This window comes from Mus pahari, chromosome 3, assembly GCF_900095145.1.
Source record: "Mus pahari chromosome 3, PAHARI_EIJ_v1.1, whole genome shotgun sequence".
Taxonomy (NCBI): domain Eukaryota; kingdom Metazoa; phylum Chordata; class Mammalia; order Rodentia; family Muridae; genus Mus; species Mus pahari.
In genome coordinates this window covers 27,829,876-27,852,210 of record NC_034592.1, presented here as the reverse complement: position 1 = coordinate 27,852,210, position 22,335 = coordinate 27,829,876, and the positions used below count along the sequence as shown (strand labels likewise).

At 33.8% G+C, this 22,335-nt stretch overlaps 1 protein-coding gene across 3 annotated transcripts in view; it reads left to right on the top strand.

The window, feature by feature from the left end:
* Positions 1 to 22,335, top strand: part of Lrp1b (LDL receptor related protein 1B) — a 1,962,444-nt gene that overhangs the window by 1,904,191 nt on the left and 35,918 nt on the right. For 2 of the 3 annotated variants that reach the window (XM_021192210.2, XM_029535925.1), the window contains exons 83-85: positions 134 to 298; positions 5,631 to 5,792; positions 15,652 to 15,826. In XM_021192210.2, the coding sequence (XP_021047869.1) occupies positions 134 to 298; positions 5,631 to 5,792; positions 15,652 to 15,826 (502 nt within the window). The remainder of the gene's footprint in view (positions 1 to 133; positions 299 to 5,630; positions 5,793 to 15,651; positions 15,827 to 22,335) is intronic. The other variant, XM_029535926.1, reaches the window with a different exon arrangement.

Here is a 22,335-nt window from a genome sequence, read left to right as displayed (position 1 = left end):
GGATTGCTCTGGCTAGGACTTCAAGTACTATATTGAATAGGTAGGGAGAAAGTGGGCAGCCTTGCCTAGTCCCAGATTTTAGTGGGATTGCTTCAAGCCTAAACAACATTTTTGTCTTTTTTCTTATAACTAGATGATTCTTGCAAACTGACTTGTGAAAATGGAGGAAGATGCATTTTAAATGAGAAGGGTGATCTGAGATGTCACTGCTGGCCCAGTTATTCAGGAGGAAGGTGTGAAGTCAACCATTGTAGCAATTACTGTCAGAATGGAGGAACCTGCATACCATCCACTCTAGGTAAAATCTGAACCAACTGTATGTTCAAATTACTCATATTTTCTTAATAGGTAAAAAAGTGTGAGGTATAAAGCCTAATAATCTTCATCTAGCTGAAATCACCATAAATTAAATTTAAAATTAACAAAATCAAAGGCATTTATTTATTGTATCAAAATCATATCACCAAATTAATAATAGCAATGGACACTAATATGGATTAGCATGTACCTATGGAAAGCACAGTGCTTGAACAAGAATCAAAACTAATTCTAAGTGCTTTTTAATATTCATTATGAATATACATACTGATATATATACACACCTTGAAAACTAACACAATTCCAGTTTGAAGTTTGCTACAACTTCTCTTTGTTTGGTAATCTTTCTGTGTTGCCATTTACAATGTTGGAATATCTTTTCCTATCTTTGTATGCTTCTTGGAAAAACCAGATAACTGGATCATGTTTTCTAATTCATCATGTTAGTGTTCTTTTTGTAATTGAAAAGTTACAGGTATTTGCATTCAGTGTTATAATTGAGAAATATTTTCCATTGTTTAGTTTCTACTGTTTGTTGTTATGGTTGTTTGGTTGGTAATTCTTTTCTTCTCCTCCAACTAATTTTAGATGTTAAGTGATATACTTTATTGGACATGAGTCTTCCTTCCCTGTTCTCACTTTCTTCCATTATTTACATGAACTCTACTTTAACCATCAATATTGTATACTATGTGCATAGCATTCAAGAATTCCCCAGCAGTGCAGGATTAGTTGTCATACTAAGCTTGTGTTTTGTGCTGAAATAATTGTAATTCTATATTTCAATGGGTAATTTGTCCTAGTATAGTAACTTGATTAACACTATTTCAAAGCAAGTTATATATTATCATGGACTTCTTAGCTTTTGGGTTTATTATTCTGATATTTTGCCCTTTGCATGAAAGTTGATATTTTTCTCTTCAGCTTTCAGTACTACTTCATTGCTTTGTGTAGTTGACTAAGAAGATGGAGAAGTTGCTTTAATATCTTAGAGAACTTTAAAAGTGTGCCTTGTACTTCTTAATTTTCCATTTATATTTTTGATATTTTTTTGAAAATTGTACTCTAGTGTGGAACTGTTTTTCTTGTCTGTCTGTCTGTCTGTCTGTCTGTCTGTCTGTCTGTCTCCTCTCTGTCTCTCTTCTTTCTGTAACTCTGCCTATCTATTAGTTTGCTCACTATGGGCAAGTGCTCTATTCACCTAGCACTCTCCCCTGGGGCTCTCTGATGGAGGAGATTTAATTCATCCCTTTTTGTTCACACATTCACTGTTCACCTTCATTTATGGATTAACTCCTCAACAGGAAGCCCTTTTGCATGAAAGCACATTTCTGGTGACAATAGGCTTGTGTTTGTGGCTTGAGTCACTCAAGAGTGAATGCCCTTGATAAATCTTGAGACCTACATATCTGAATTCTCTCTTTGTCTTAAAGAGAATTGGCATGGCCACTTTTTTGGGTAACTATTCCAATTGTAAGAGTCGTAATTTATTTTCAAAACTAATGAAAGTGAGTAGGCCCTCTTATGGCCAGCCAGGTTCTTGCCACCCAGTTTGGTTCACCTTAGAAGCAAATGAATTTTCTAGTGTTCTTTATGTAAAGGCAGTCAGTAGGACTGAACGCTTCGACATTTTCTTTCCTAAACACTTTTTAAAATTTTAGTCATATTTTAGATCTTAGACAAATCACCTATCAATAATTTAATTAACTCATATTTCCAGAAATGAGAGAGAGAGAGAGAGAGAGAGAGAGAGAGAGAGAGAGAGAGAGAGAGAGAGAGAGGACATTCTATGTCTTTTTTTTTTTCTTTTTTATTCACTTTACAACCCAATCAACGGCCCCTGTTCCTCTTCTCCCAGTCCCACCCTTACAAATTCCTCTCCTCGATATTGCCCCCTTAAAGAAGAGAATAAGAATTTGATAAAGTTGTTTCAGATTAAACTTTAGTAATATAGGTTCAGTTTATTTGAAGAAATAAGCATGGCTTTGGTAAACTGTTTTGAGATTTAATCATTTAATATGCATGAGCTTTTTGCTAAGATAATAAAAGCAGTTGAGTCTTGGTAGCTTGAGAAATTCATATGCTAATTCACTATTTTGACATCCCAATTCATAGTTATTTTATTTAATTTATATAAAATCTATACAGAGAAATATCTGTAAAGCATGGAATTTGTTATATTTATGTTAAAAATCATTCATTCAGATGCTTAAGCATAATAAATAAATTGCATCTACATACCTAATTTATTAGATCATGATGTCTACAGTCATTTGGTCAAGAAAATTATATTGTATATTTTTAGAATTAATTACTTATCATTTAATTTCAGTCTGAGACACAGCTGAATAATATTTTATAATAATTAATACTTAAATATTTGGGTAGCAATTAAATCTTTTAAAAAGGATTTATATATATAAATATGATGTTTTAAAAATGTTTGTGTTATAGATTGAAACAATCTAATTATCTTTATATATGTTGTTTTGTGAAACAAATCTCAGAAGGTATAACATAGATTTATTTATTGCTGGTTTACTTGCAGTTATGCCTTTTGTAAAATTCCTACATGGACATGTATAATTAAGACTTGCATCAGACTTAATTATATTATGACAGTTTTATAGAACAGTAATAATTAAAGAAATGAAATATTATTATTTAAAGAAACTTCGTGAGCCCCTCTGCCATCCATACTGGAAATTTGGTTGACTTACCCTTGTGAAAATCCTATGATTGTATTCCCAGGTGTGAGTTCATATATGTAATACACTGTCTTATCTGGCAAATGTCATTTCATTATAACATTCATTCTCTCTTACTTAGTGCCTTTTCTCTAAGCCTTGGAAGGAGGATGGTGATATGAGTGTCCCAATTATAGTGGATACTCCACAGTCTCCTATTTGATGTATGTTGACAATTTATGGGACTCTCTGATAACCACCAACTACTGCACAAAGGATTTCTGATTGAAGTTGAGAGATACACTAATCTATAGGGAGAAAGATAAGATTTCAGGGAACATCTTATTACTATGGCCATTTATCAAAAACCCAAAACAAACAAAAAACAAACCAAAACAAAAACATGGTTCTGTTCTCCTTAGAGCCTATAACCTAGCCAGCTGCAGCTAAGTTCCTGGCACAGACCTAGTTTCCATCTTGTGTGGAGTAGGGATTAAATCAAATCAGAAACTGGTTGATTAATCATATCCATGCCACTGCTCGCTAGCCAGTAGGAATTAAGCTTCAAAGTCAATGCCAACTTGCTTTATCCATGTCCTCTAGCTCAAATATTTGTGGTCTTCAGCATGTTGTCCTATTATCAAATTCTCAGGAAAACATGATCAATGGCTACAGCCTGTAATGTTTGTAAAAATGCTGTCTATAAGACAAAAAAGCCCAGAAAGTTAAATAGAATTTTCCCATCATTAGTATTTGTATTTTATTTTTTATGGTGCCCTGAATTTTCTAATGCTCTTGGGCTTCTTTGTTCGCTGCTACTTCCAGGCTTGAGCTAATTTTCATTACTCTTGGCATGAATTATTTCTCTCTGAGTATTGTATGAACCCATAGTAAGAGGAAAAGTAATTCATTTTTAACATATTCTGGTTTTCTTCAGTCACCATATGACAAACTTATTAGTCTTTTCACTTACCACCTCAATCTGCTCCCTTTTCCTAGTTCATCCACTAATTTGCCAGATGAAATATTTTCTCTTTATTTCAGCAATCAATGGAAAAAATCATTTGTTACCACTCTAAGGAAACATCCTGCTAATATTCAGTAAATCATTTTTGGCAACAAAAATAATGAACATACTCAGCTCTAATAATCTCCTTGTTTCTGGAGCATTAGTAAACATTTATCCAGCACCAAACAGGATTTACAAATAATTTATTTGTAAAGCAGTGCTGTACATCAAAAAATTATGTATGACTTTGTTTAGAGCAAATTACTAGTGGTTTTAAGGGTGTGGCATTCTTTCAAAGGAATTACTTTGAACTTACTGAATATATTGTAAATATTTTTCAGTCTTTAAGAAATGCAGGTGAATTTTATTTAAACATATTTTATTCCTTATAAATGCCATGTTAAATGTAGGCTGTATACTTGGTAGTTTGTTCCTACTTTCTCAGCATCCATTGATCTCTTATAGCTCTTGTCTAGATGCGGACCATGTGGAGTATCCCATTTGCACTGATGTCAAAGTTTTGTTTTCATAGTACTGTCCTTGATCCAGCAGGCAAATTGCTGAGATTTGATGGATTCATTTCACCCACAATTCTACAACAAATAAAAATTTATTAAAAATATGGGCTATAGAGAATCTATGACCACATATAAAATAATCGTCTCATTATATTTAAAACCTTAATAGTATGTATCTCATCTATTTCTCAGGCAATTTTATTTTGCTCCCAGATTACCAATGATGAAAGTTCTGATGGCAAAGGCACTGGCTGTGAGCCCTGGCTGAGCCTGGTGACTGAATCTGCTTATTGCCATTTATGCTTTTGTGTGTACCTTTATGTGTTTACAATAGATGCCTTTCTTTTATCTGTGTCTGCCACAGCGGTTCCTGCTTAGTGACAGTCCAGGCTGAGAGATACACCTTTCATATGTATCATGTAAAACAAAGAATGTTTGCTCTGGTGATAAATTACTTTAGACAGAAAAGAATGAGGTAAATGTTCAAAGATGATCTAGAAAATGTTCTACTGTGTTGAACATACAATATTTAGTAGGTTACCAGTAATTTTTTTAACACGAGTAAACATCAAGACTAGACACATTAAGTCCCAGTGGGTGCATATGTATTAAACACTAAATGTGACTATGTTTACTTAAGAAAACTTCAATAATATATGTAACCATTATCTACAACATAATTCTCTTTATTTATTAGAATGTCATGTTGAAGCACTTCTCCACTGATGGTTTGTGTACAGTCAACAGTGGTGAACGCTGACAAATTATGATCCTCTGAATTTTATAACAAAGTAAACTCTTTGATATCATATATATGTTAAAAAATAATTGAAAAAGTAGACATATATGAGGAAAAAAAGAACAATGTAGAAGTACAGCTATTCATAAAACATCCGTGAAATGACCTAACTGAATGTCAGGTATGTTTAGTTTATACTTCCTTGGATATACAGCTCAACTGAAACTGAAGAGCTTTTGGTATAATAAACTCAGAAAGAAATTGTAGGCATAGCTTTGCCAGAAACCTCGTGTCCTAAGTTTACCTACTGAAGTTCCATTTAAGGTTAACAGTGTGGCTTTGTTTCTTTTGTCCAATAGGAAGACCCACCTGTATCTGTGCCCTGGGCTTTACTGGGCCCAACTGTGGCAAGACAGTCTGCGAAGATTCTTGTCACAATGGTGGGAGCTGTGTTGTCACTGCTGGGAACCAACCTTACTGCCATTGCCAGGCAGACTACACTGGAGACAGATGCCAGTACTGTGAGTACAAGTGTCCTCCCTCAGCTTGCCAGCATCAAGCTTTGGGATTTGCATTAATACTATGGTTCACATCTGTGCTCTCTCCTCTCCTCATTGTAGCCACAGCCCTTTTTTTCCAGGTTCTTAAACTGTTTTCTTGTCACTTTAACTCCAATGATTTTTATCCTATTCTAAAAGATTGTGTCTGTTTTCTTTCCCAGCTTAATTCAAAGGCTCGCTACTATAACCATCTCCATATTTGTATCCTTAACTTTCCCTCTTCTTTCTACTCCTGGAAACCTGTAGGGATCTTGATTCTTTTCCATTCCTCGCCTCTCCTAAGAAGCACAGCTAGAGACAGCCCCGAGTGTGTACTAATGGTCTCATCCTCACATATCTGGATAGAACCAGAATTTCTCTCTGCAGTTCCCTAGTCCTTTTGCTTTCTAGCACGGTTTTCTGAAGAAGACAGATCCAAAACCTCCTATACCAGTATCTGTTAGTCCCAACTTCATTTCCCTGGACTTCCTCTTCTTTTACCAGGTAGTATCATTCTTTTAAAATATTTTCTTTGTCATATTTCTGTCTCTATTTCTCCATTGACTTCACTTCTGTTAAGTTTCTGCCTTTGCTGTACTGGAGAAGCAGCTCTTCTTATGAGACTCAAGTTGATTGATTATTCAGTGGTCAAATAACAATTCCAGTTTTACGTTGGCTTTCATCAGTCTTGATTCTTGTTTCTCAAGACAATTTCTTTCCTCATATTTATAGACACTATTCTCTCCTGTTTCCATTTCTATTTTATCTGTTGTTTTCTTTGCTGGGTCTTTTGTGTGTTTTTCTGAGGGTAAAATATTACATTCTAGCTTAAACATTGATGTGATTGCAAGTACTATCTTCATCTGTTTTACTCACTCCCAATACTGATTCCTTTACAAAGTCTCACATTTTTACAATAAAGGCATTTTTCTTTTCAAAATGCTGTTTTCAAGGCATCATTTTCTTTTCTAAATCCATGAGTATATATTATTTAAGTAGGGTTAGATGTTTCTTAAGGGGAAGGAAATTTGGAACTCAGTGTCAGGATGATTTTACTTACAAGTGGGGTTTTTGTAACACCTAAATTGTGGACTGTAAATCTGTATCTCCTGCTGAATCCATATGTAAGCTTAAGATATGATTCTCAGTTTTCTGTGGGAGTTAATATTATCTCACAGTTAGCCTGACATTTTCACCTTTAATTATTGCACTATCTTTACTCCAAATGTTTAAGAAGGAACATTCATTACAGGCCCAAATCATGAAAGTCCTTGTTGATTCTGACATCTTCTATATCCTTTCTACATCTTCTAAAAACATCCAGAATGTGAACTGTGCTCATTGTCTCTATTCTTACTCAAGCAAACAAGCTGCCAGGACACGTTTGTCTGTTTTATTTGTAACTATGTCCATGCTTCCTATTTTTGCTACAAGTGTACATTATCAAATGACAGTTACATTTACATGTTTTATGTAAAATAAGCTCTCTATTTTCAGCACATTCATTGAAAACTTTATATATCCATGTATTCAGATATTTTTCTCATGTTCATTTTCTTTGTTCTACAATACACTGGGCATGCTTTTTTTTCTTTTCTTCTTTTTCTTTTCTTTTTTTTTCTTTCTTTCTTTCTTTTCTTTTCTTTTTCTTTCTTTCATTTTCTTTTTTTTTATTCATTGTTTCAACAAGATTCCACCAGTGCAACATAAAGAGTATTTTCCATGGATGGCATCCTAGTGTAAATTGTTAGAGTCAAGATCTGAACCAGGCAATAGACCTTCATGACTCAATCCTTAAATTCATTTAATGTTCCTCAAAGCATGCCCCACATCTATGGTCAGTAAAGGGAGCACAGGGAACAGTACATAGCCATGTTATGTATACTAGTTGATATGGCAGTACAGTATTAATTATCCTGCCCTGGCATTACCATGTGACCACATGTGCTGTAAGAAGGAAATGGTTAATTTTCAGCTTCCGTTTTCTTTTGAAAGCATTCTTTCTTCTCATATGAGGCCAAGCTCTCTTTGACAATACATAGACATCACTGCACTATGTCTACCGTCCCTTGTTACAAAATTTTGGATGTGTCAAATTGCAGTTAAGTGAAAATACAATTTAGCTGTGCTTGTGCTTTTGTTCCATGAGACTCTTCTCCATTGCCTCGCTCTTTCATCCCTCTCCCAGCAGCACAGCAGAGGATATCAGCATAACCGCTTCCTACTAATGCACTAATTTCTGCTTTGTGCTCCAGCATTCCCACGAACTATAATGATTTCTAGGAAATGAGGGCAATTCTAGCTACTGTCCCACAAAGGGTTGATTTTATAACCTCTCTTTTATTCTAGTAACGCCATAGTCATCACTATCATTCATATATATATAAAACTTCTCTGGCAATGAGACTATATCCAGCACTTGCTAATACCCTTTGTAAATCGTTCATGCCCCATCTAAGTTTAAACTGGCATTGTCCTCCTCTTCAAAGTTTCCGTTTTTATGTCTTCTGGATTTGTCCACCCAGTTATTTTGTTTATTGTATGCTTCTCAGATCTGAGACGTCTTTAAAATTTACCTTCCAAAAGGAGCTGTTGAACAAACAAATAATATTTTCATAGATAAATCCAAATGAAGGTAGACTGAATAATTTCATGAAAAAGCAATTAATATATTGTATAAAATGTGTTGGTCAATATGTTAAAAATCTATAGCTAGTGTGTGTGTGTGTGTGTGTGTGTGTGTGTGTGTTGTCATTGTTGCTGCTGCTGTTCGGTTTTGTTTTGTTTTAAAGGGTCCTTATAATCCAAGCTGCCCCCCAACTCATACACATGTGTATATATGTGTATATATATATGTGTGTGTATATACATACATACATACATCATACATATGATGAAGAATGACCTTGACATTGTTACTCTTAATACTCCATCCTATCTTCAGACAGCTCAGACTATAGGAATGTCATACTACATTCCATTTGGATTCAGTATTTTAAAATCCCTTGGTTCATTAGCCTAGTCTACCAACTGATATATTGTGCTCTATCAGTTATCCTTCTTCATTTTGAAATCGAATAATCAGCATTCCTGATTCTTTTTGAACCGCCTTAAAATGCTATATAACTCTCATTATAGAAATTTATATTCTTGAAAAAGAACAAATTCAGTTAGCTTGCATCTTAATTGACAACTTAATAGAATCACAGCGTGTGGTAGCCCACTACTTTACCAGGCTGTGCTATCCTCACTATTAGCAATCAGAATGCTTCCCGCCTTTTACTGCAAAGCACTTATTTAAATTAACCAATTAATCCTTAGACAGAGGTTAAGTAAGTTGCCCAAGGACTTTAAGCAGTCAGAATTAGACCAGCGGAGTTGTTGATCAAGAAGTCTGCAAACATCCAGGAGAACATTGATGCTGTTCTCGGGCTTTGCCATTAAAATGACAAATCTAACATCTGATGAAGTGTAATAAATTCAGAATCCATCAGTAAAGTTCACAGAGCCTAGTGTTCTGTCAAAACCATGTCTGGCATATATAGTGCCCACCGCCCCCAGCCCTGGTAAATGAAGGAATGACAGATAAGCTCATTATGGCACCTAATTACAGGCTTTTAGTGGGAGGTAAAACATCAGTCTTAGTTGTGCTGGGTTAGAACCACTCAGTACTTCAGTAGCAAGGTAAAATCCAGAGGTCTGAATACAAATTAATTTTGGCAGTAGCAATCTAGGTTAAAAAAAGAAATATAAAAAGCTAAAATTTAATATTCTTTAAGATGTTTGCTTAAGAACAAATAGAACTGAATTTTCATATTTCTTTAAAGTCAGGATTCCTGCTATCAATCAAAGCAAATAAACCAAGATTTGTGCATTTAAATAGAGGTGTTATTTGTAAAATCAACAATATCTGAGGATAGTAATACTAAACTATCCACAGTACCATTTGGATGAGTTTTCTAAGTCTCCAAAATTAATTTGAAGAATTTATTCTTATACTCCTTGTTGAAAACTGTAAGATCTGAAGTTTGTATGACTGCAAATTCAGGCTTCTCTTTTTATAGCAACCCACCACATAGCATGTCCATACAGTAACATATTGTAACCTGATCTTCCCAGTTTTTACACCATTTTTAAAAGGAATTTTAAAATTGAGTTATTAAGCTAATAGCTAGCCAATATAGACACAACATAATCATGTTAAAAAATAATATTTTCAGTTGTTCTTATTACAAAGACACACAGGGATTGAGGCCACAACTGTGACACTATTGACACAAGAAGTAGAAAGCCCTACCAATGGCCTCCACATCTGTCACATTTTGAGATTTTTTTTTTTTTTTTCAGAACAGTCCCAGTTACAGTGGCACAAGTTATAGAACACAGTTTACCTGTTGTCTCAAAATTCTTTTTCTCTTGATGAGAAGAAAATGGAACCTTCCTTCACCTAAGCTCTTGGCTCAGTCTGCCACACAACATGTTCCTGGTGCCCATTCTTCCAACTTTGAAGCATGATTATTTCTCCGACAGTGATTCCTCTCCCAGCAGTTCAAACCTTTTGTTCCTTACTTGACGTTCTTATGCTGTCTACTGGCTGCCTAATTACCTCCTCTGTCTTCCTAATATTCCTATGTCCAGGGAGGTTGATACCTCTCTTTTGAAGTTTTCAACTGTATTTTCACTATTCATGTCCTGAACTGCTTGGGCCACTACTAGAGACAGCTGGTTTTCGATTTTGCAGGGGTACCAGTGCCTGTAATCTGGATCAGTGTGCACGAAGAGGGTTCATCTGTGAGTGTGCACAGAGCTGGTGCCCGAAGCATCTGTGACTTTGTTCAGAATACCACCAAAAGAACAAACACTTAGAGCCACTTTACATGTCAATACGGCAGTTTAAAAAATTTTGAATTGATCTACCTCAAGACTTAGAAATACCACTCCTAGGCATATACCCCAAAAACACTTCCCTACAACAGTAAGGACACATGTTCAACAATTTCCATAACAACTTTTGTTCATAATAGTCAGGGATGGGCAATCCTTATGATTCTCTGGATTCTTCAGGGTTTTTATGTACCTGTTTTGGGGTTTGATTTTATTATTTTAGATAATTTCTTTGTCCTTTAACTAATTTGAATAAGGTTTTCTTTCATCTTCATGATTTCCTTAAAAGATGAACTCTAATTCTTTCTACTGTTTTAGCTGTTTTATTTATTTTTTTTTTTTGATTTGAGCTTTCTGTTTGCTGTTTGTAAGCACAGAGTCTATGAACGTTTGTCTTAGCACCACTTTCTTTTTTATTATTATTAGATATTTTCACTACTTACATTTCAAATTTTATCCCCTTTTCTCATTTCCCCTCCAAAAACAGCTCTATCCCATTAGCCCTCCCCCTGTTCTCTAACCCATCAACTCCTACTTCCCTGTCCTGGCATTTCCCTACGCTGGGGCATTGAGCATTTCCAAGACCAATGGCCTCTCCTCTCATTGATATCCCACAAGGTCATCCTCTGCTACATATGCAGCTGGTGCCATGAGTCCCTCCATGTGTACTATTTGGTTGGTGGTTTAGTCCCTGGGAGATCTGGGGGTTCTGGTTGGTTCATATTGCCGTTCCTCCTATGGGGCAGCAAACCCCTACATCTCCTTGGGTCCTTTCTCAACCTCCTCCATTGGGGACCCTGTTAGCACTACTTTCTTTGTATCTCATAAGTCTGAATATGTTGTGTATGCATCTTTGTTTAATTCTATAAAGTCTTTCATTTTTTTCTTTATTTTTTTCCTGAATATTTTTTCATTCAGTAGAGAATTGTTCAGTTTCCAATAGTTTGTAAATTTTCTACTGTTAATATCCAGCCTTAATCTATGATGATCTGATAAGATTCAAGGTTTTATTTCAATTTTTTTTGTATATGTTAAGAAATACTTTGTGTCTGTATATGACTAACTCCACAGTAAATATGGGACCTAGTTTTCTGTTTAAATAAGTCTTGTTTTATATATAGCTTCAAGAAGTATGCAAATTTGTAGTGATAAAGGTCAACTTCCCTTAAAAATCCATGAATGGAAAAAAGTATTACGAAAAGTAATGTTAATAGGAACACGTAATTATATTATCGCTAATATATCATCTAAATTTTATCTGTTAGCTAAATGTCTTCAACTTATCTGTCATTTACTCATTATATCACTGTCTCTCCATTCATTCATTTGTCTATATTCTATCATTGCTATATCTGCTTATTTATCTATCATATATTATCAATCTTCAAGCAATCCATCACCTATAGATTTATAATTTATCCATGCACCCATCTATTTATCTATCATCTATTTTTATTCCATATTATCAATTTGCAGCATAAATGACTGAAAAAACCTTGGAGTAAGGTACATAAAATATATTAGCATTTAGATTTAAAATTCATAGATTAAAGCATACAGGGGTTTTGACAATAGAAAAAGAAAAGTAAAGAAGCTATGAAGTAATAAGAGAACTAAGGAAGCAAAGATTGAAAGAATGAATGGAGAGGAAAGAGAAGAAAACAGAAAGTAGAGGAAGAGAAGGACTAACATCAATAAAAACAGGTGTGAGATGTATGACCAGCAGTCAAAGATGGAATTTGAGGGGTTTTTTTTTGTTGTTTTTTTTTTGTTTTTGTTTTTCTAGACAGGGTTTCTCTGTATAGCCCTGGCTGTCCTGGAACTCACTTTGTAGACCATGCTGGCTTCAAAAGTGCTGGGATTAAAGGCGTGTGCCACCCTGCCCAGTGAGTTTCTGAGTTTTATGTCTATATTCTAGCTACACTTAGAGAAACTATTTTTTCACCATGGTCTTTATTCCTTAAAGATATTTATTCTTTAAATATCTTAAAATATTGTTTTATCTATAGAAATATTTATATGTATTATATTTTTAATAGCTAATTTTTACATTCAATCCTGATGAAAGACATACAAATCTAGTAAGAGTTTAGCATGTGTTTGATCTATTAATGTTTAATTAATGTAATAATGATGTTTGTCTGTTTTATTAAACCCAAATTTGAAACAGGAATAATATTTCTTATAACAAGGTTTATTATTTTTGTATTTTTATATTTATTTCTCTGTTTTTATAACAAAAGTACTGTGCAAAATAGAAAAATAAAGTCATGGGTAGCAAGGAAGATATCTCAGTTAAATGACTTGTGATACATCATGAGGACTGGGGTTTGGATATTGAGAACCCATGCCAAAAGGCATGAGTAGCTGTTTGAGTCTCCATTCTTATTTAAGCTTTTATTTAAGTTTTCTTCTACAGTTAAAATCTGCTGTAAGTCCAACGTAGTCTATTTTCTATTCACATACTGTGCCTATGCTTTCTTTTTCTTTCTTTTCTTTTTTCTTTCTTTCTTTTTTTTTGACTTTATTGGATATTTTCTTTATTTACATTTCAAATGTTATCCCCTTTCCTGGTTTCCCCCAAAAAAACTCCTTCCCCCTGAAAAGTATGCAATAATCTCAATCATTAAATTATACAAAACATTTGAACAATTTTAAACTATGGAAATTTTAATACTTCTTAGATCTGTTTTTCGATTTCATATTTTAATCCTTCAATGAGAACACTCCCAGAAGTATAAGCAACCTCTCAGAAACTAATTTACCTCCTTTCTAAAATACTGCAGTTATATCTAGTAGCATGTACCTATACAGAAGGAAAGAGCATATAACTTTTTATAATATGCTCAATGCTTATATATATATATCAATATATTACCAGAAAATTTTACAAATATTTCCATCCAAAATCATATAAACAGACAGTAATGCTTTCAGAATCATGCTTTTTGTTTGTGTTTCAATGTGGACAGATAGATCAAGACTTGTTGTACCTAATAATAAACAGACCAATGACCTAAATGGTGAAACATCTCTTCATGTCTGAAACTACATATATAGACAGCCAGTGTGTAACTTGAGATAGAGGAGGAATCTGAGTGTGACCCTGATCTGTGAAACTGTGGCTCTTATATAATAATCTGATGTGTCCCTATCCTTATATCATAGGTTTTAATGGTATCACACAAGTATCTTAGGTCTGCGGCTGTATGGAGCACTTTGTACATCACATGTCATTAGGGATTAGGATAGTCACCATATGGCATATTAATTTTTAATTGTGGAGACAAAATGAAAAAGTTATTTGAAATTATTTTCAGCATTTCTCTCAGAGAAAATATGTGACATAATTATTACCATAAGATTTCTTTTCTCAAGACCTAGTCCCATTCGTGTGTAAATTTCTACTATCTCATTAATTCAAGTATGATCTTCTATATGCTTTATAAATTACTCTGTAGTTCAGCTTAACAGCAACAAACACATGTTCCTAGCATATAGAACATATTTAAAAATGAGTATTTAACCATAATAATCAGTATAGACATTTTACTCAAAACATCCTTGATGATGCAAATGGGGTAATGAGGGAAACTGAGGTGTGAGAAGAGATTCATGATGTAATCTTTACTGGAATTAGCATCAGTACCTGGGATTAAAGGTGATAAGAGTGAGCCTGGTTAAGTAAACTTGGTAGGATGATAAAGGACTGAAATTAGCCTCCAAGTCACTCACATTTAGGACGCTTTTTCTTATATCATCCCAACATAAAATTTCATTGAAGGTTTATAGAATTCAATTGTTGACCCACCAAGAAATTCTTCTACATTTTATGCATACAGGGAAGCAGTTGAAAACCTTTGTCCATGAGGTGTTCTGGAGAATTCAGTTAACCACTGCTCTTGGGCACAGTGGGATTATAGTGAAGAATAAGTTGAAACTATATGGGGCCTTAACTATCAAATGTTTATTAAATTATGAATTCTTAATTCATAATTATGTCTGTTATCAGGCCTTATTTTTAGAAGTTAAATAAGGATCCTATGAAGTAAAACAATAGTGTATATTTATATAGTTGTATATTTTAGTATCCTCAGAAATATCAAGAACTGGCTTTCTAGGAGTCTTTACTTTTTCTGAATTTTATTATATTGTGTATTTCTTTCTTCACAATGACTCTCTCATTTTATACATGTACAAATTGTCAGTAACAACCATGCCATGAGATAGATGGCTTTTCATTCTGTTGTCTTTTTTAAGTCACTAAAGCATAATCATTCTAAATGTATATTAATAGTTTATTTAATGCCCTTTGTTGAACTGTGAATCTTCAAGAAGGATCATGTGATAGAAGTAGTCCCTTGTCACTAGGAAATCAGTCTGTAATGCTCCTAAATGATCCTTTGAAATAGAAGCTTAGATTAAATGGGGATGTTTCACACTGGAGCATGGGTTATTTAGTGCTCATATAGGAAAAGTGAGGAAGGTGTGATGTCTTTATCACTTTGCAACAATAAAGCATCAGCCAATTTTGCAGTCAGCTTTCCTTTGGCTTTCTATCTACTCACCATCCATAGCTCAAAGCCTGGACAGAGGACGGAAATGCAATCATGTCTTTCATAAGGAAATCTTAAGCCTTTCTACTTACAGCCAGATGCACTTTGACTGTTCATTGGAAAAAATCTTAAGCTTTGCAAATCAGAACAAAAAGAGTGCATCTGCTAACATTGCATCAGTGTAATACTTATCTTAGCAGAATGAAGTGAAGCCCAACTTAGGAACAAAAACTAAAAGAGGAATCAATGCCTTATCAGAGAAGTTACTTTTGTATATTATAAATTGTAAATTATTTTATCTATTGTGTGACCATTTTCATATTAAATAAAATAGCATCATTTATAAGGCTGAAATATATCTCATGCCATCATTTAAATGTTTGGTTGTTTCTTCTTCCTAGATGTATGCCACCACTATTGTGTGAATTCAGAATCATGTACCATTGGCAATGATGGAAGTGTTGAATGTGTCTGCCCAACACGCTATGAAGGACCAAAATGTGAGATTGACAAATGTGTACGGTGCCATGGGGGCCACTGTATTATAAATAAAGACAATGAAGATATATTTTGCAAGTAAGTAGCCATCTGACTCTGACTTGCTTTTTAAAGCATTTATATGCCAAAGACACAAGGTTTAGGAAATAAACTATAAAGACAATTTAATTTTTTTCTAAAATTTTGAATGTCCAACAGTTCACTTTTTAAATCTAAAGATGAAGTTCACATTAGCTCACTCTTCAAGACATATGCAAAAATCTGAAGAATGTGAATATCAATGATATTATTAAATTATTCCAGATATAAAATATACCCAAGATGTAAGCAATCTCAGAAATGTATTCTGGAACATATCCATAGAGCTAAGGATAGGAGTTGTTTGCCTACCAAGGGCATTAATTCACAGCAATGGAAAAGAAGGAGGGATAAAGAGGGAGACTAAGAAAAAGTGTTGGTTGTGGGAGATATGGAAGGATTAGGACTGAAAGGAAAAGATAATAAGTATGTAAGTATCTGTGATGATGATTCATGAGTACAAGATCATTTTGCTTTAGAAAGGTCAGTGATATGGCTTTCCAAGTAGGCCTAGAACTACATGTATTCTCATGTGTTCTTTATTTTATATTTTATTTAGTTTTTAGTTTTTAACTGACTAGCTCTATTTTGATAATAAAATGCTTCAGAGTACAGTAGCTCAGACAACTGAGTGTTACATTTAATAGAGTAAGATAGGAGGAAGAAATGAAATTATAGGACAAATCTGATCATATGCATTTAATCCCCATATCCATGCATTAGAAGCAGAGAACCTACTGCCAAATACTGTCTTCTGATCGCTATACTCACAGCCTCTTGAATGCTTGAATAACAGACATAACCACATAGAATTTTGAATATAAGCATTTAGTTATTTCTCATTAATAGTCACAGTGAGCAGATTAAAATTGTTTGTTATTGTTGTTTTTCTGATCAAATAACTTTCCTTTTGAAATTATAATTTTATTTTATTGGTGTTCATTGATCCTTTTGGGGAAAAGCAATTTATATCTCTAATGGATATAAGCACTCAGATTTTTCCATTCTAAATCTGACTTGGCAATTGCTACCTAAAACAAGTGTATGGAATGATGCTTTCTGGAAGCAGATGTATCCACGTTCCACTTTTTCTTTTAAATGGAATTCTATGCTCACAGATTTGGAAAATGCTTCCGGATTTATCAAGTGGAATATCAGAAGGATAGCAAGCATGTGCATGACACGGTTGTACAATTATGTACAAATGGATATAAATACACATACACACGTTTATTATGTATTCGATGTTCTGCCTCCATGTATGTCTGCAAAACAGAAGAGGGCACCAGATCTCACAATACATGGTTATGAGACATTATGTGGTTGCTGAGAATATACCTCTGGAAGAGCAGCCAGTGCTCTTAATCTGTGATCCCTCTCTCTGACTCCACTAAGTTCTACTTCTGTTGCCTTTTGAGATTTGTCTTTATGAATAAGTGGATGGGAGCAGAATCCAGGAGCTAATGCTGATGATATTGTTTATATCATGAAGCAAGTTCTCCCTATGAGGTTAGAGGCTAGTCTCCATGCTAGACCGAGTACTTTGAAGGACCCTCTAAAAGAAGTACTTGTAAAGAATTGGATTCTGTCACCTACTTTCCTCAGAAATGTTATGAATGAGAGAAAGAGACAGAAAGTATGCCATAAACTATCTCTGCCAGTGAGAGCTCTAGTTGCAGATGAATTATGTCACACTGGCAAACTGTCCAATAAAATGTTATTACAGGCAATGATGACAAGTTTTATTATTTACTCATTTTTATTTATTCTCACTTTGTAATTTACTGTAAATGTGTTTTGTGTTGTCTTTATGAACAGCATATACTAAATCTAGCAATTTGGATAATTTGAAAGCACACTATTTTTCAGTAATTAAAGTGTGACTAATATTTCTTTAATAAGTACATAAAATAAAATAATTGATCACATGTATCTCCCAAGCCTCATGTGCATAAAAAGTTAACAACTCTCAATTATGAAAGAACTTTATTTCAATCTGTGAATGGACCTGGATTTTTTTTAAACAAAATAAGAAAAAGCAGAAACCATCAAATTGAAGTTGAACAGTACAAACCAACAGCAGAAGAAGAGCCCTAAAGAAATCACAAGTATCAAAGACCCACTTGTTCAGAAATTCATGAATCATACAATAATACTAATCTGAAATCTATAATGTATACACAGTAGACCTTGGTCAGACTCATTCAGCCCTTTTGCTTGCTACATCAGTCTCTATGAGTTTGTATAAGTTTTGCCCATTTGACCTAGAGGGCCTTGTTCTCCTGGTATCCCCTCTGGCTCTTACAATATTTCTACCTGACTCCTCTACAGGGTTCTCAGCTCTGAGGGGCCAAATTTTATGAAGTTATCACACTTAAAGCTATGTCTCATTCTTTTTATAATGTGTAGCTGGTGGTCTCTGTATTTGTTCTCATGTGCTCAAAGAGGAAGATTCTCTGAGTAAGGCACTGATCCATGAGTAAAGCAGAATATATTTAGGAGTCATCTTTTGTTACAATTTTAAATTTATTTTTCAACATTTTTATGTATTTAATTGTTTGTTTAGAGACAGGATTTCTCTATAGCCTTAGCTATCCTAGAAATTGCTATGAATAGCAGGCTGTCATTGAACTCAGAAAGATCTGTCTGTTTCAGCCTCCCAAGCCATCAAGAGCTAGCTCACTTTTAAATATCTATCTTTCTGTCTGTCTATCTATCTATCTATCTATCTATCTATCTATCTATCTATCTATCTATCTATCTATCTATCAGATTATCTATCTATCTATCTATCTACCTATCTATTTATCTATTCAATCAATAGTAGGTTATCTTAACCTAGGTTTCTGAGCTAGTTTCTTGTTCCGGTTCACCTGTGCAGTACAGGGTACATCTCATGGCATGAACCTTAAGTCAAATAAGACCTTGATTGGTTACTACTCCCACAAACTTTGTGCTGGCACTGCCTTAGAATATTTTGCAGGCAAGACATATTGTAGATCAAAGGTTTTGTGGCTTTGTTCACATTTATGCTTATCTTTTGGTAGCCTGAAGTGTGCCTTCCCATATCACAAACATAATATAGCTGTGGAGTTTCTACGTAGGCACCAGTTCAACCTCTCCATGTTTGATGAAACAAATGGGTGTTATTTTCAATAACGTAGAATTGCTGTCAATTTGTGGAGGGTAAACTATTGCCTTGGACACAGTCTACAATGTTTGAAGACTTCTATGGGACACCCTTGGCCACCACCTCAGTTGCATGTAACCTAGTGTCATTTCTGGAAGCTTTGTTTGGTGATAAAAGATGGCTAATAGGGACACTGTCTCCTTCATTATTTTTAGACTTCATGAGCATTACCTTCATATGTCTTGAAAAAAATTACACTGCAGTAGGTTGTTCTTCTCATTTTCTATGATCCTCATCAGAACAGGCTACATAAAGTTTTCGATTAGTCTCCACTTACACTGAGAACGAGGGTAATGAACTAATTCACCGGCTCTGTTTACCCAGAAAACATTCATAGAATCATTCAGCATGCTCCCATCATATGAATAATTTTGTATAAGGAAGATAGGACCAGATATAAGACCCATCACCTAAACTACCCAATAAAGGGAAATCAAAATTTATGACCACACACACACCAAATATTTATAACTGGAAGAGACTACTGCCATCTATTCATAGAATTCCTATATTTCAAATGATTTTTCTGGAAATACAGATAATAGGATAGATTAGAATAGAAAACAATTGTAACAAGAGATACCCAGTCTAACTTTATGACTAGATGTCTGGTAGTAATATTTAATCAGTGGTCTATATGAAGTTTGAGTAGAGAAAAGTGGAATATATTCACTATTCTCAAGTCTGTGATGGAATTTCTAATGACTTTCATTGTAGAATTACAGTGAAACTTGGATTCATGTCAGGATGTTTTGTAGGTGAAAAGAAATTCTTAACCAAAATTACAAAAAATAAAAAAGTTCTATGTTCACTTTTGTATAAAAATTCAAATAATCATGCACATAATGAAACTCTAGTGTTTATCCTATCAACAATCTACAGAATCAATTATGAAAATGACCATTAATACTTATTATCACTATATATTGTTCTTTCTCTTGGAGATAGATGTAATTATTATTGAGGAGAAATGTATAACTTCAAATGAACAGTTCAGAGAGGATTTCTTCAGTAGTAACTTTCCTAAGGATTCTTTCTACTTACTAGATAGCTTGAAAGTAATTTTTTGGAAGTCATTAAACCATAGTGTGTCAACTTGTTTGTATTATATGTACCTTTATTGAAGATAACATATAGTAAAATGCCACATGTTCTTCTTAAGGTATTAAATTGTATTTGTTCCATGTTTAAAAATATTTGCAAGCTTCTATCTTAAAGTTCAAATTCAAATAAAACCTTAATAGAAAATAGCAAAAAAATCTTATAGCTATTGAACTCAGGAATTTTCAAAATTAATTTGCACTTTCATCTTTTAGATAATAACTTTTGGCATATAGTTCTTTTAGGTAAAATTCTTCAATGAATAGTGAGGTAACTTTTCTTTGACATTATTCCTTTAATATAATTAATACCTGTAACATTTTCTGTATTGGTTTTCAATAAATCTTGGAAAGAAGAAAAAGAAGTGCCCTTAATATATAACATTTCAGAAAACAGTATATCTTGATTTTGTATTTGGCTCACTTTGTATGTGTATTGTAGAGACAATGTCCATATAGACTGTAGAGGATACTATACTTATGGTTATACCAGAATTTGAGACTACCCTCACCTGTCCCATGATGGGCTCTGAGTTTATACTGTCCCATTTTACAACTTACATATAGGTAATTCACCACATCTAATTATTATGATATTAAAAGAAATGCTATTTTTGAAATATGGGCTTTTTAGAACTCTCTTCAAATTCAAACACTAACCAAAATATATTCAGTGAGTAGATTACCGGGAACCATATAATCTCCAGCAAGACAGATGATTATGCATGTAATACAATTATGAACACCACGGTTGCTAACCTATCATTTTCAGGGACCTTAATGTCAATAGGAAATGCCATAAACGAGATGTCATGCATTTGTTTTATATACCTTGAGGAATGTAAAATGTCCTGTTAATGATACTGATGCCTGACTTTATTTCCAAGGTCATGTCTAGAGTTAGGAATGGGTATTCTGCAAAATTCATTCACCACATAAAGTTACAAATGGTCAGTGGTATTGTAGCATGACTTCATTTCCAAGGTAATTTCTGGACTTATGAAACAACTTATTTGGTTACTGGTTGATGACAAACACCAGCATGAAATTACAGTCTACATATGAAGTATCATGTGTACAGCTTTCTCACAGCTCTTCAGGAAGAAGATTGGATTCCCTAGTGACCTTGAACATGGTTATACTTTTACTCCATTTCTTCAGTAGTATTCTATGACCAATATAGTTGTCTCTTTAAAACAAGAGACAATATATATTTTTGTACAATTTTCCCATGAAAGAAAATAGTGTTCATTCTTATCTCAAACATATAAAGTGATTATAATTAGACTCTAAGTTGGAATTTTCAAGAATGCCAATCTCCTTGCTCCTATATTACTTTAGATTTTCACTGATTAGCTCTATTTTGACAATAAAAGCTATTAACTCAAAGTAGCTTAAATCTGTAAGTTCTGCATTTAATACAGTAAGGGAGGGAAACTCAACATGAAATGCAAGGCTAACTAGGGGTACAGACTCAAAACAAAACCAAACAAAACCAAACAAAACAGGTACTGGCTCAAAACAAAACCAAACAAAACAGGTTTAACATTGTGTTTAATATGTAAACATTTGAAATAAGTTTATTTAGTTACATTTACTTTTATCTGCATTCTTGTCTGCTCAAGGGTGGGATATAATCATGTAGCAGCATGCATATGGAAACCAGAGGACCTCTTGTGAGAGTTGCAGGTTATCTTCTTGGGTGGCAAATACCTTTATTTAGTGAACCATCTTTCCAAATCTAAGACCACAGGGCCACCTGACATTTCCCAAATTTGCAGAATTAGAACCAAGATGATTCTTAGAGATTATTACCTAAACAGTCTGCATAATTTTTAATTTAAGACAGTGAATCCCTATCTTGAAAGAGTTGTATAGCATTCCTGATGATTAAATACAGTGTTGTCCTGTGGCTTTTATGCACGCAAAACCTTTAATGCATGTACACCTATATGAATGTATGTACCTTCATAATATAAAAACATATACACATTTTAAACAATTACAATCCTACCAATTTTCTCTAGGGAATGTTACAGTGAGAACAGAATGTTGTAGTACTTTTGTTGTGTGGCTTATAACTCACACTGATGTTACTAAGTCCTAGTTAACTGAAAAAGAAATTCATAAAGTCCTTCTAGCATGTAGGTGACAGACAAGAATATGTTCTAACAATTTATCTAGATGTTTTAAATTTTTAACAAGAAAAGGGGTTAAAA